Genomic DNA, 16,221 nt, shown 5'->3' on the forward strand with positions numbered 1-16,221 from the left:
CAATAGCCAAAATATGGAATGTGCCCAGATGTCCATCAACCAAAGAATGGATAAAGATGTGGGGTGTGTGGGCGTACGTGTGCGTGTGTATATCTGTCTATCGATCTATCCATCCAGCCATCAAAAAGAATGAAAGCTTGTTATTTGCAACAATGTGGATGGGACTACAAGGTATTATGCTAAGTGAAATAACTCTAGGAAACAAACTGAGGGTTGCTGGAGGGGAGGTGGATGTGGAGGGAAGGGATAATTATAATTGGGTGATGGGCATTAAGGAGGACACTGATAAAATGAGCACTGCCGTTATATGCAACTGATGAATCACTAAATTCTACCTTTGAAACTAATAAGAAACACAAAAAAAATTGTTAAAGCTTAAAAAAATAGGGTTTGTCTAACTGCTATGAATAAGTAGACCACAAAATGCACAGTGATTCAAATACAACGGAAGTTAAATTTTTTGCTCATGTAGTAGAATGGGATGGCTGAATGCAGGCATATGAAGTTTAAGGAGGTTTTACTACCTTTAAAGACTACCACAGTTACCCTAAAGGTTGTCTCCATTTCCAGAAAAAAACTTGAAGGAGCCTGCATGAGAGGTTTTTACGGGCCAGGCCTGAAGTGGCACACATTACTTCTGTTCACTTCATTAGTTAGAACTCAGTCACATAACCATACTAAATGCAAGAGAGGCCAACAGACAGTCCAGTGATAGGTCCAAGAAGAGGAAACAATGGATTTTTGGTGCTCGGCTAGCAGTCTCTGGCATATTCTTCTTGGTAATTTCTTAACAATGGGACTCATTATCAAGTACTTACCAGAAATAGAATAATGATGATGATAACTTTCACAACTGCACAGTACTGTTTAATTTCACAAGATACTTTAATATATTTTATCTCATTTATTTCTCAACTTTGTGAAGTAAATGGAACAAGCAGAGCATCCATGAGTTGATGAAACTGAGGTTCTGAAGATATTATATAGTCTACACAAGGTCCTACAGCTCAAGTGTATTAATGGGAAAAACCGCAGGTCTTCAAACTCCACGTTCAATCTTTTACTCTTTCAGAGAGTCTATTATTCACACACTTTCTGAGCACCTGTTGTGTGCCTGTAATTACACTCAGGATACAAAAATGAACAAGATCTGATTCCTACCTTCAAGGAACTTAATAGATCTGTGAGAACAAAGAGAACACATTTTGGAAAACAAATTTTATCAACCAGAAAAATCTGCACTTGGGGACCTTCCCGATGTGTATTAAAGTTTCAACATACAAAAGGGTTGTGTTTCAACACTTTAAAGATAACTATGAACTTAGATTTCCAGGAGCTTTCTCTCTGCATCCCTTTTCCATTAAGTACTGAACACAGTACCAAGGACAAAAATCTGCATGGTCACAACAAAGTCAAGTAAGAGACTCTAAATTGAAGGACTCCTTTCTCTTTGTTATTCATCTGAATTATTCAACTCTCCAATTCCTACATATATATGCAATCTCTTTAAAAAAAAAAACATACAAAAAAAACAAGCCGTTATTGAGTTTATGCAGAGATAGAAAACTTTATGCTCCTTCTGTTAGGGGACAAAAAAGATAGGTTTCTTATACAACTTTGGAGGGCATATATAAACTAGAATGATTACTATCAAACTAAATTCCATGTAAAAGTAGCAACACTGAGTATTCAACCTCAAAAATAGGAAAAACTGAATTAAAAACAATAAAATACCTAATATAATGTTATTTAAGTTATATTAAGAAATATCATTTCCACTGATATTCACAAAGATTAAAAGGTAAACATCCTTGTGAGGTAAGGTTCAACAAGATGGCCACTTTTATACATTGCTGGTATGACAATAAAACAGGTTATAATTTTTCTGAAATGTAATTTGGCAATTTCTACCAAGAACCTTAAAAATCATCCATCCTGGGATGCCTGGCTGGCTTAGTCAGTAGAACATGTGACTCTTGATCTCGGGGTTGTGAGTTTGAACTCCACACTGGGTGCAGAGATTACTTAAAAATAAAAATCTCCAGGGATCCCTGGGTGGCGCAGGGGTTTGGCGCCTGCCTTTGGCCCAGGGCGCGATCCTGGAGACCCGGGATCGAGTCCCACGTCGGGCTCCCGGTGCATGGAGCCTGCTTCTCCCTCTGCCTGTGTCTCTGCCTCTCTCTCTCTCTCTCTGTGACTATCATAAATAAATAAAAATTAAAAAAAATAAAATAAAATAAAAAATAAAAATCTCCAAAAAAATTAGGTTAAAACAAAAAGTTATCCATCCTGAGGGAGTTTGGGAAGATGGTAGAGTAGAAGGATCCTGAGCTTACCTTGTTCCATTTATATACCAAGATAACAGCCACATTAGTGCAACTAACTCTGAAAACAACCCAAAGACCAGCAGAAAAATCAATCAAATTCACAAAATAAAACGATGTAAAGAAGACCATGACATACATAAAATTTTGTGTGCATAGAGGGTAAAGGGTAAAAATTTAGTGCTTCTAGAATGGGTTCAAACTTAAGTAACCATCAACTTACTATAGACTGCTATATGCAGGAGATGTTATATATGAATCTAATGGTAACCATAAATCAAAAACCTATAATGGGTACACAAGAAATAAGTAGAAAGGAATCTAAGCATAATATTAAAAAAACTATAGGGAAGACAAGAAGAAAGGAAAAAAGAACAATAAAAACAATCGTAAAACAAGTAACAAAGGGCAGTAAGTACCTACCTATTGATAATTACTTTAAATGTAAACAGACTATTACTCCAATCAAAAGACACAGAGTGACTGAAAAGGATAAAAAAGCAAGACCCATCTATATGCTGCTTACAAGAGACTCCCTTCAGACTTAGAAACACATCAGATTGAAAATGGAGTGATGGAAAAAACATTTAATATGCAAATGGAAGCAAAAAGAAAGATAGGGTAACAATACTTATATTGGACAAAACAGACTTTACAATACAGATTAACAAGAGACAAAGAAGGTCACTACATAAAGAGAACAATCCAACAATAAGATACAACAGTAAATATTTATGCACCCAACATGACAGCAGCCAAATACATAAAGCAACCATTAACAAACACAAAGGAAGAAATCAATAGTAATACAATAGTAAGAGATTTTCACACACACATCAATGGATAGATCATCCAAACAAAATCAACAAGGAATAGTGGCTTTAAATGACACATTGGACCATATGGATCTAACAGATACATTCAGAACATTTCATCCCAAAACAGTGGAATACACATTCTTTTCAATTCCATATGGAACACTCTCCAGAAGAGATCACATGTTAAGCCACAAAACAAGTCTCAAAAAATTAAGAAAGACTGAAATCATACCATGCACCCTTTCTGACCACAGCAGTATGAAACTAGAAATCATATGCAAGAAAAAAATCTGGAAAGAACACAAATACATAGAAGCTAAATAACATGCTACTGAACAGTAAGTGGGTCCAGCAATACATCAAAGAGGAAATTAAAAAAAATAGAGACAAATGAAAATAAAACAATGGTCCAAAATCTTTCAGATGCAGGAAAAACTATTTTAAGAGGAAAAATTATAGCAATACAGGCCTACAACAAGAAGCATGAAAAATCTCAAACAACCTGACCCTATACCTAAAGGAGCTAGAAAAAGAACAAATAAAGGCAGAGGCCACAAGCAAAATAGTAGTAGTAGTAGTAATAATAATAATAATAATAATAATAATAATAATAAAGATTATAACATAGTAAATGAAATAAAAACTATAAAAACAGCAGAATAGATAAATGAAACTAGGAGATGCTTCTTTGAAAATATCAACAAAACTGATAAACATTTAGCCAGGCTTAAAAAAAAAAGATGACTCAAATAAATAAAATCAGAATTGAAGGAGGAGAAATAACTATAAAAAAGTTTTATGCCAACAAATTAAATAACCTAGGAGAAATGGTTAAATTCCTAGAAACATATAATCTTCCAAAGCTGAATCAAGAAAAAATAGAATATTTAACAGAGTGATTACTACTAATGCAATTCAATCAGTAACAAAACAAAAACAAAAGCCTCCCAACAAACAAAAGTCCAGGACCAGATGGTTTCACAGGCGAATTCTATCAAACATGTAGAGAGTTAATACCTATTCTTTCTCAAACTATTCCAAAAAATAGAATAGGAAGGAAAACTTCCAAATTCATTCAGAGACCAGCATTACCCTGATACCAATATCAGATAAGGACACTACAAGACAAAACAAAATAGGTAACAAAAAAAATAGGTAAAACCATATGATCATCTCACTAATGTAGAAAAAGCATTGGTGAAGTACAACATCCATTCATGATAAAAAAAAAAATAATCTCAACAAAATAGATTTAGAGGGAACTACTTCAACATAATAAAGGCTATATATGACAAACCCACAACTAATACCATACCCAATGGTGAAAAACTAGGAGCTCTTCTTCCAAGATCAGTAACAGGACAAGCATGTCCACTCTTACTACTTTTATTCAACATAGTACTAGAAATTCTAGCCACAGAAATAAAAGGCATCAAATTGGTAAGGAAGAAGTCAAACTTTACTATTTGCAGATGATATGCGTTATAAAGAAAACTACAAAGACTTCACACACACAAAAAAATATATATATATATATATTAGAACTGATACATGAGTTCAGTAAAGTTACAGGATATGAAATTAATATACAGAAATCAATTGCATTTCTATACACTAATAAAAAAATAGCGGAAAGAGAAATTAGGAAAACAAACCCATTCACGACCATATCAAAAAGAACAGGATACCTAGGAATAAATTTAACCATGGAGGTGAAAGATCTATACTCCAAAAACTACAAAACACTGACAAAAGAAAAACTGAAGACAACATAAACAAATGGGAAGATATTCCATGTTCACAGATTAGAAGAATCAATATTGTTAAAATGTCTATACTACCCAAAGCAATCTACAGATTTAATGCAATCCCTATCAAAATACCACTAATATTTTTCCACAGAACTAGAACAAAAAATACTAAAATTTGTCTAGAACTATAAAAGACCCTGAATAGTCAAAGCAATCTTAAAAAAGAAACAAACAAAAACAAAGCAGGAGATATCACAATCCCAGACTTCAAGATACACTACAAAAGCTGTAGTAATCAAAACAGTGTGATCTTATAGTAATTATCATACTCTTGTATGGTCAACTACTCTACAACAAAGGAGGCAAGAATGTACAATAGTGAAAAGGTGGTCCTTTCAACAAATGGTGCTGGGAAAACTGGGCAGCTATATGCAAAGGAATGAAACTGGATCACTTTCTAACACCATACAACAAAAAAACCCTCAAAATGGATATAAGACCTAAATGTGAGACCTGAAACCATAAAAAAAATCAGAACAGAGCACAGGCAGTAATTTAATTTCTCTGACACTGGCCATACCAACATTTTTCTAGATAAGTCTCCTTTAGCAAGGGAAACAAAAGCAAAAATAAACTATTAGGACTACACCAAATAAAAAGCTTTTGCACAGCAAAGGAAACCAACAAAAAACCAAAAAGGCAATCTACTGAATAGAAGATATTTGCACATGATATATCTATGAAGAGGTTAATATCCAAAATATACAAAAAACTCATACAACAAAAAACCAAATCAAATGAAAAATGGGCAGAGGATCTGAATTGACATTGTTCCAAAGATGACACCCAGATGGCCAAGAGATCCATGAAAAGATGCTCAACATCACTCATCATTACTGAAATGCAAACCAAAATCACAATGAATTATCACCTTAAACCAGTCTTAACAACTAAGATCAAAAAGACAAGTAACAGGGATCCCTGGGTGGCGCAACAGTTTGGCGCCTGCCTTTGGCCCAGGGCGCGATCCTGGAGACCCGGGATCGAGTCCCACGTTGGGCTCCCGGTGCATCGGTGCATGGAGCCTGCTTCCCTCTCTGCCTCTCTCTCTCTCTCTGTGTGTGACTATCATAAATCAATAATAATAATAAAAAAAAGACAAGTAACAAGTATTGGTGAGGATCTGGAGAAGAAGGAACCTTCTTGCACTGTTGTTGGGAATATAAACTGGCAAGACCACTTGTGGAAAATAGTATAAAGGTTCCTCAAAAATTAAAAATAGAAATACCATATGATCCATTAATTCCACTAATGAGCATTCACTGAAAGAAAACAAAAACACTAATTCAAAAAAATATTTATGGAGCCATGTTTATTGCAGCATTATTTACAATAGCCGAGATATGGAAGCAGCCTAAGTGTCCATCAATACTGTGTATATGTGTGTGACACAGATGCATGTGCGTGCACACACACACACATGCTGGAGTATTATGCAGCCATTAAAAGGGGTGAGATTAAGGGAAAAAAAGGGGTGAGATCATGCCATTTCAGACATCGTGGTTGGACCTAGAAGATACTATGTTAAGTGAAATAAATCAAATTGAGAAGACAAATACCATAAGACTCCATTCCTAAGTGGAATCTAAAACACACACACACACACACACACACACACACACACAAACACACACACACAAATGAATAAACAAAAAACAGAATCAGACCTATAAATACAGAGAACAAATTGATAGTTGCCAGAAGAGAAGGAGGTGGGGCACTGGGTGAAGTAAAGAAGGAGATACAGGCTTCCATTTCTGGAATGAGTAAGTCGCAGAATAAAGGGCACAGTTTAACAAATATAGTCAATAATACAGTAAAAGCAACATTATGGGACAATGTAACAGGACTGATAATGGCTACACTTGTGGTAAACACAGTATAATGTATATATAATTTTTGCAAATCACTAACTTGTACACTTGAAAATAACGTAAAATTGTGTATCAATGATACTCAAATTTAAAAAATTAAAAACAAAAATAGAGCACACTTACTGTGATGAGCACGGAGTAATGTATAGAATTGTTGAATCATTGTAGAACTTAAAGTAATATAACGCTGTCATCACTCATCTCACTTAGCCTGAGGATTCTATTTCTGAGAATTTTTTTTTATTGAAGTTCGATTTACCAACACATATAACACCCAGTACTCATCCCATCAAGTGCCCTTCTCCGTGCCCATCACCCAGTTACCTCATCTTCCCACCCACCTCCCCTTCCACTACCCTTTGTTCGTTTCCCAGAGTTAGGAGTCTCTCATGTTTTGTCACCCTAATTTTTCACACTCATTTAAAATATTTTTTTAAACAAAGTTTTTATTTTTTAGATTTTATTAATTTACTCAAGAGAGCAAGCCCATGAGTGGGGGAGGGGCAGAAGGAGAGGGAGAAGTAGACTCCTCGCTGAGCAGGGAGCCCAACCGTGAGGCTGGATCCCAGGACCCCGGCGTTACGACCCGAGCTGAAGGCAGTCACTTAACCAACTGAGCCACCCAGGGGCTCCCCTGAGAAATTATTTAAAGGAAATCTGAAATGAGGGTTAAGACTTATTTGTAAATATATTCAATGAATATTATTTATAATATAAAAATAGAAACAAGTGGTAATTACATGAATTACAGTAAGCTTATGTTACGACTGTTACACAGCTATTAAAATAGTTTTTTCCTTTTTTTAAAAAAAAATATTTATTTATATATTCATGAGAGAGGGGGCAGAGGCAAAGACATAGGAGAGAGAGAAGCAGCTCCATGCAGGGAGCCCAATATGGGACTCAATCCTGGGACTCCAGGATCATGCCCTGCGCTGAAGGCAGATAGACGCTTAACCACTGAGTCACCCAGGCGTCCCTAGAATAGTTTTTCTTAATAATACAGAGGATTGCTTAAACGAAAATATTAAATTAAAAAAATCAGTGTTTAAGTGCAGTCTCAACACAAGGTAGGTATATAAGAAGACCAGGAAAAACTAGATACAACTATGACAAAAATGTAATCTGTGGGTGAAAAAAACTGTAGATTATTTTACTTTTCTGCTTTATAGTTTTCTGTGCAATTTTTCTTCAACAAGCATGAATTACTTTTCTAAAAGGAAAAACAAAAAATGAAGTTATTATATTTATCAAATATGCTAACTTCTCTATTTGTGAAATATTAGTCATTTTCATTTTATTTTCTAAACTTTCTATAAAATGGCTATATTTTCTAAAATTTAAATATTAGTGAAAAGACTACTATAAAGGTTTCCAACAAAGTAAAATACAATACATGTAAAAGTAACAACATATAAAATGCAAATTTGTACCGAAGACAAGGGTTTAACTGTATGAGCAGAAGTGAAAGCGTTATGATGACAGACAAAAGATACTTTTTCTCTTTTCAAAATGCAATTTAATGGTAATGTTATCCTGTCTTTTTGATAATTTAACAAAAGTTGTTTTTTACTTCTCATTAAAGAAATATTCATCTTATGCATTTAGAGAAACCACACATACAAAAGTAGCTTTGGGGGACTTTATAAGGAAGTTACACAATAAGAACAATATTTCTAGTAAAAAAAATCGAAGGGATTAACATATGTTTGCCATCTCAGGTAACAGTTGTTTCAGTGCTATTTACCAGTAATATACTAATTGTACACAGTCTTTCTAGAGTACCAAAGAGCATTATTCTTATCATACAATTAGATCTTCAAGATTAAACACTAAATGTACTTTACAAGCTTATACATCAAAGCACGTACATTTTATTGACAAGTCAATGTGACTGAGCGGTTCTACAAAGAAAGGGTTTCTGAAAGCAGGGAAAGTAAATAGTAAAACTAACATGGCGTTCTCTAGTTATCTTCTAAGTATAAATAAGTTAGAATCCAATTTAAAATTGATTGTTATTATTTATTAAAAAAATAATTTATTTGAGTGAGAGACAGAGAGCATGAGCAAGGGAGGGAGGAGGCAGAGGTGAGGGAGAGAGAGAATCTTAAACAGACTCCCTGCTGAGGATAGAGTTTAACTTGGGGCTCAATCTCAGAACCCTGAGATCATGACCTGAACTGATCTTAAAGAGGCAGACACTTAACCGAGTTCCCCAGGCACCTCAAAATTGAATATAAGAATCTATATAATGCAATAAATTCTCAAATTATATACTTAATCTGACTTTTCCAATGGTGGGTAAGGAAAACAGACTGAAGAAAAGGTTAATGTCATTACATTTTTAGATCCATAGAAATTGAACCAAGGGGATCCCTGGGTGGCGCAGCAGTTTGGCGCCTGCCTCTGGCCCAGGGCGCGATCCTGGAGACCCGGGATCGAATCCCACATCAGGCTCCCGGTGCATGGAGCCTGCTTCTCCCTCCGCCTGTGTCTCTGCCTCTCTCTCTCTCTCTGTGACTATCATAAATAAATAAAAAATTAAAAAAAAAAAGAAAAAAAAAAAGAAATTGAACCAAGGATTAAGACTATAAAAGAAATGATTAAAAAAACTCTTATCTTTAAAATTATTTAAGCATATCATTAATGACAACCCAATTTAACAAATGAGCCAAAGGACAAAAAAAGCAATTCACAAAAGAAGTAGTCATCTTATAAAACCATGCAATCAAAGTAAAGAAAATGTTAAATCAGAAATGTTAATTAAAATAAAAATTATTTTCCCCTATCAACTGGGAAAGATTTTAAAAATTATATTCCTGGTAAATTATTTCTTCCTGGTGAAAATTAACAGGTACAGCATTTCTAGAGGATAATTTGGCATCTCAGACAGTATGATGTAGATGTAGGGACATATTTATTCCTTGACCCAGGAATTCTATAGCCAGGGGATTACCCTGAGGGAATTACAGATAAGTGCACAAAGACACACACACACACACACACACACACACACACACACACACACACACACACACAAGAACACCCTCTGAAACAGTGCCTTAGAAAGAGAAACAGCAAAATAGAGAAACAATCTAAATGTTCCATAGTAGGAAACTGATGAAATAAAATACGATCATATGATATGTAAGAATGCTATTTAACAATGCTCTAGGCTTTTTTTGTTTGTTTGTTTTAACCCGGGGAAGTGTTAACACATTAAGTAAAAAAACCTTAAGTACAGATGACATCAATTTCATTACTGACACATACAATAAATGTGAATAACTAAGAGGCTATGAACCAAATGTTAAATAGTGGTGATCTCTTGGTCTGAATGGTAGCATTAAGGATATTTATTTTCTTGAGTTTTTCAACAATATCTACAATGAACATGCATACTTTTTTTAACTGGGGGGGGGTGGCGACTCATAAATACTATGTTTATCTGAGAGAAGACTTAAATTTTAGCATCATTTTTCAGTCTAATTCCTCCATCATTTATCACTTTAACTGTTTAAAGTATTTTAAAAATATTTTTGAAATGAAGAGTTTCTGATGAAATCCCCAAATATAGCTGCCTCTCATTCTTCTAATAATCTCAAACTGGATATAGGGACTGTTTCTCCTTGAAGGTTGAGAAACCATTCCCCATAAGTGTTCTGTATAAAGGCATATTAATACATTAAAAGCTTTTTTTCCCCCAAAAATACAGAGGTAGAAGAAGAGGTCCTAGGTATATTATATAGAAAAGAATGGCATCTTCATGAATTTCTGGAATCCAACTGGCTCCAAGAAATTGACTGTATCATGAGCACTGGCCCATAAGTCAAATGTCAGCATATGAATCCAGGAATGGAAGCCAGTTTCAGTTATTTCCAAATAAATGTTTTCTTAATTGCCAGATATTCAGAATTTCCCAGTGGAATTAAAATCAGAACGCATTAAACTCTGTTAAAGTTAAAAATTTCTACAGAATATAAAAATTTACACAACTCTTATTTTGGATGTTTGTCCCCAACCACTCCCCAAAAAGAACAGATCCTTTTGAGCAATATTTAGCAGAATAATATGACAAATATTACTTGTCTGGAGTGCCAAGAAACTAGACAACAGTTTCTCATATAGCACATATATTTCAGGACAAATACAATTTTCATTTCAACACACTATAAAGACCATACACAGACCCAGATACAAATAATAGCGCTTAAGTTATCTGGTAACTAGTCCTTCTGTTGTACATAGTATAGCTGCTTCTTGAAATATGGAATATTTCAGAGCATAAGATTAATACCGAGACTAGTGAGGAGTCCTAAAAATTTAAAGGAAGATATAAAACTCAAATGTATTAAAAAATAAGTTCTCTTCTTCAAGAAACACTGTAATCAGGGTATAAATTCTTTTTTTGTTGTTTCTACACTTGCTCTAAAAATGCAATTTTGATACTTTATTTGGAAAGCTTTAAAAATACTTACATTTTAAGGTAGCAAAGAATTATGCCTAAAATTAAAAGCCCCAAAATACACACAGAAAGCTTTTCAGTGAACAAAAGCAGTTTTCAGAATGTTCTTGCTACCAGTTTTGCATCCAGGTAATTTCCTTTCTAGGAATTTACCTCTGAATTCCACTCCTCCTTTCTGTCCCCTCCCCCAGAAAAAACTGCAGACACAGAGTTACATATGCAAATGTTATTCACCCAAATTATTTACCGTAAGTGAAAACTGGAAATGTTCAATAATATGAAAACTGTTCAATAAGACAGAATTCATCTACAAGGTAGAACACTATGCAGCTATTAAAAAGTTTATAAAGTTGTATGTAATACAACTGCTTTATACAGCATGTAAAATATCCTATAAAATGGAAAAAAGGATGCAATTTATATAAGCGTATGTGGTATGTGATCTCATCTATGGAAAAAAATATTTTTTAAAAAAAGACTAGAGGGAAATATGCCATGAGAATGATTTACTCCGATTGGTGGAGGAATTGCACATGTACTTTTTGTGCACTGTATATTCTTCTTTATGTTTTCTACAGTAAGACTATTTCTTTAATAGAAAACAAAAGCAACTCAAGGGCACAAATGGCTTTTTTGGAATTTTATTTGACAAATCCAACAAAAAACTAGCCATACAATTAGAAGGAAAAAATTCTTTGCTAGCACTGTTTTAATAAAACACTACTCAAGGACACTCACAGCATAGCAAAATAGCAACCACTATTGCCTAAAATAGTTTAACAGTCTAAATGCTATTATTCTTTTCCCATTATGCTAATTTTATAAAATTAGCTACTCTAATTCATAAACCAGAAACCAACACTACAAAGCTTTTCTGAAGTATTATATTAGGAAGCTGGATTCTTCCACCACCTGCCTTCCCTTTTGTGTGCAAAATTTACATAGAGATCCAACATGAGAATACAGCTTCAGATGATGATGTAATTACACTTCTTAAACAATCAATGTTAAGCTATTTGATAGATTAGACCAAAATGAAGATCTCTTTTTGTGTACTGATTTTTCTTTTCCTAAAAGGCAAACAGTCTTGGATCTCCCAAGCTCTGTAGAAAATACATCATTCTTCAGGGATTCGGAAGAAGAGACAGAGAGAGCCAAGTAAAAATAACAAGGTCCAATTGTTTACCACACAGACATTTATACTAAGCCCTAAAATTTGCGTTGGGTTCAAACATGGGGGGGGGGGGGAAAGCCCTCTAAGTTTTAAAACACAAACTTATATTGATCTTAAACCATACATAGTATATTGAAGAAATTTCTATAAAAAGTATAATCGTGATATTTGGCTGATATTGCTCTTTATGCCACTTGAATTGTTTTCACTCTAATTACTGTAGTACGTTCAGCAATGAGAACCTAAAATAATGGTAAATAAAACTTTAAGGTTTCCATTAGCCATCTTAATTATATAGTATTTGAGGCATTTGCATTTATTGAAGACAGAAATATTTATCCAGTCAATGAGTGAAGATAACACTGCTTTAAAAATCCTCATTAATAGTGTAAGAAACAAATGTATCGGTGCCATTGCTAAACAATTCTTAATGCCACAAAATTCTTAATGCCACAAAAATACCACAAAAGTTTACAGGGCAACTTTGCAAAACTTGAGATCTACGAGAACTTTTCTCTTCATTAATTTCCCTATTTCCCTCATTCCCTCTCTTTAAAATTTAAACTTCAAAATTTCCGTTCACAACCAAATTACCAGAAACATTCACCCATCTCAAATTCACATTATTTCTTTCACATGTTTTCTTTTGAAAAGCAAAGGGAGACAGGTTCTATGGACTAGAAATTTAGCCTTTAAAGTAAATCATTTTACACATATATACCGGGATCTGAGCCATCTTTCACGATCTGACCCGTGCCTTCAATATTACAAATGCATTGATCTCAGGATCTGACAGCCAAACCACGGCACTACTCCGCAGCGCCCCCTAGCTCCACCAGATATATCAGTTTAAAAGGGACTGGGTTTGAACTGTCAACCTCAAGAGAAAGTGTCACTCATTTCCAGCTCCACCTAAACAGCTTTAAATAGATAACTTATCATCTATATTTGACCTAATAAGGAACAGCCGAGTTAATTAAATCTCGCGACCAATACAGATAAAAGCCGATGAGGAAAAAAAATTATGAACTAATGGGTTTGGAATTCACCCACATAAAAATGTTCCAAAGTTCTGTAGAAGCTTTCTTTAGTGCACAATTTGCTTGATTTTTAGAATCATTAAGCAAGGACTCATAAAAATACACATTAAAAATGCCTTCTTTTAATGTAATTTATGGGGAAATAGCATGGCATTAGGCCATGGTTCTTTAGAGAAATGGAATCAATTCCTTCATTTTTAGAAATGCTGGGATCAGGATTCAGTAATCTCACTACAGTCACGTTATTTATCATCACGAACTTAGTATAATTAGTAAGAATGGTAAAATTCGCGAGAGAAAATTTGTGACCTTGGTCCTGATGCTATATAAAAGAAGTCGGATTTGAAATACCTCACCATGGGGGGTGGGGTGGGGGTGGGGGCAAAAAGTGAAGATGACACAGTGACCTACGCCCCTGCTTTTCGGAAATGGATTCCTTCACATCAAGCAAAACTTTCAAGAACCACAGCAACAAGAATCACTGAAGTTTTCAAATGTCCTTCACCTCCCACAGCCATTCTGAAAATCCATTTCGTAGGTTAGTGCATATTCAAACTGTAGCACATTCGCACGAATAAGGGGGAAAAACTGAGTAGGATGAAAACTGGGGGAAAGGGAAAAAAGAGGAGAGAGAGAGAGAGAAAAAACAACAACCCGAAAAGGGACGAAACTCCAGAACAACTACAACAAGGCAGGGCAGAGCACATCAAAAACACAAGGTCTTATTCTAAAGAATGGTTTTGTTTCTACTGTTTTCCTGAAGTATTTAATTTGCACGTCTTAAAATAGAGACCCTGAGGAGAGCAGCTTGAGGCAGTGAAAGGAAGGGGGGCGGGTTAGGTAAGAAGGGAGACTGGGGAGGAAATCTGTACGGTGCATCAGAATGTGCCGCGGAGTGGGGGCTGCCGGATTCAGCGCCAGGAAGCAGCTTGAGGGCTTTAGGAGTAGAGACGCAGGATCGAGGTGGCTTAGGGAACGCGTGTGCGCCGCCTGGACGCACACCTGGTAGGGGCGACCCGGGCGGAGGAGGCCGAGCCGCCCGCTGTGCCAGCGCGGAGATGACCATCTTAACCCGTCCTATTGTCTGGAGTATTAGATGGAAATGCCTCGGGCGCGGGATCTGGCAAGCCAGCCTGACACCCACTCCGAGACGCTGTCGGGCAAAAGGAAGGAGAGGAGATGGACAATGGCCGTCCGGGCATTCCCGGCCACCGGGGCCCCTTCCCCGCGGGGCCCGGGGAGGCGCCGCGCTCACGGGGGCGCCGCAGTGCCCCGTCCCGGGAGCCCGGGCGCAGCCGGCCCCTCGCCGCGCGGCCCGGGAGCACCCGCGCCCGCACTCCCCTCCCACCCCGCCCCCCGCCGAGAGCAGGGAAGACGCGGAACTTGGGCTCCGGAGCGGAGGCCACAGACCGGGTCACGGCCCGGGTGGGAGGCTCGGGGAGAAATTCCGCGCGGCCACCGCGGGCGGCGCAGACAAGGCGAAGCCCCGGCCGGCCGCGTTCCCAACCGGCCGACCCCGGGTGCGGGTGCGGGTGCGGGCGCGGGTGCGGGCGCGGGCGCGGTGCCGGGCCGGGCCGGGCCGGGCCCCGCGCCTCCCAGGCCCCCGCCGCCGCTAGAGACCCAGCCGTCCGCCCGCACCCGCCCGCTGCAGCCGCCCCTCTCCCCCGGACGCCCGCCTCGGACGCTCCCGCCGAGCCCCGGGCCGCACCTCCGTCTTGGTGATCCGGTGCCGCCCCAGCTTCACCACAGCGAAGTTACCCTTGCCCAGCGTGCCCTCGATGTCGTAGAACCCCACCCGGACCGGCCCGCGCTGCAAGTGCTTCGGGCCATCCGCCATGACCATGCTGGGCCCCGCTGCTAGACACGGCGGACTGGAGCGCGGGCTGGCGGGTGGCGGGCCGGCGGGCCGGCGGGCGGGCGGGCGGGCGGGCGGGCGGGCTGGCGGGCCGGCGGCGCGGCTGGGCTCCGGCGACGCCGCTCCGCTCGCTCCCTCGCTCGCTCCCTCCCGCTCGGCTGGGCCCAGCCAGGCGCGCGCCGCCGCTGACGTGCGCCGACGTCAGGGGGCCGGGGCCGGGGGGCGGGGGCGGGCCCGGGCCTCGATTGGTCGCCATGGCGACCGGAGCCCCGCAGACGTCGGCGGCCGGGAGGGCGGGCGCGAGGGGAGCCGGGCGGGGCCTGGACGGCGCGTTCCTTCCGGACTCGGGCGCCCGGGCTCCTCCTCCGCCTCGCGGCTGCCAGGGGCGGGGCGGCCGCCCAGCCGAAGGGCAAGAGCGGGCCCTGGCGGGCGGAACGGAGGGGTGCAGCGGCCCGGCCCGGGTGGGCGGTCTTCCTTCCCGCGCCCCTGCCCTCTCCGTCCGCCTGGGGGCCTTCCCGCCAAAACCTCTCACCTGTGCCTGCCCAGCGCCCGCGGCGGAGAACCGCCCGAGGCAGCGCGTTGCTCGCGGGCTCCTTTCTTCGGATCCATGGAGATCCTGTTTCTATTAAGTCCCTCCACGCGTTGATGTCTCAGGAATCATTCCGACAGCAGCACGGTCGCTCACGGACGTCCTCACGGAATGTCAGCGTTTGAAGACACACAGATCGCCCGAGCCAGGGACGTCAGAGCCTCGGCTCCTCCTAAAATGTATGCGAGTTTTTGCTTCTTTTGAGGCGGTCTCTGGGGAGATGGGAGTGTAGCTTTTGCCAGATGCACAAACGTGTCGGTGACCCTGCAAA

At 39.1% G+C, this 16,221-nt stretch overlaps 1 protein-coding gene and 1 long non-coding RNA gene across 2 annotated transcripts in view; one reads left to right on the forward strand and one right to left on the reverse strand.

The window, feature by feature from the left end:
- The window catches only part of SIK2 (salt inducible kinase 2), a 128,048-nt gene extending 112,541 nt beyond the window's left edge, over nt 1-15,507 (reverse strand). Inside the window, exon 1 of the mRNA XM_026006811.2 lies at nt 15,215-15,507. Within this exon, the coding sequence (XP_025862596.2) occupies nt 15,215-15,349 (135 nt within the window). The 5' untranslated portion in view covers nt 15,350-15,507. The remainder of the gene's footprint in view (nt 1-15,214) is intronic.
- A 180-nt stretch (nt 15,508-15,687) lies between these two features.
- LOC112925970 (uncharacterized) overlaps nt 15,688-16,221 on the forward strand; it is a 63,517-nt gene continuing 62,983 nt past the window's right edge. The window contains exon 1 of the long non-coding RNA XR_003236230.2: nt 15,688-16,129. This is a non-coding gene — a long non-coding RNA (uncharacterized lncRNA). The remainder of the gene's footprint in view (nt 16,130-16,221) is intronic.

The sequence above is a fragment of the Vulpes vulpes genome, chromosome 12, assembly GCF_048418805.1.
Source record: "Vulpes vulpes isolate BD-2025 chromosome 12, VulVul3, whole genome shotgun sequence".
NCBI classification, from domain to species: Eukaryota; Metazoa; Chordata; class Mammalia; order Carnivora; family Canidae; genus Vulpes; species Vulpes vulpes.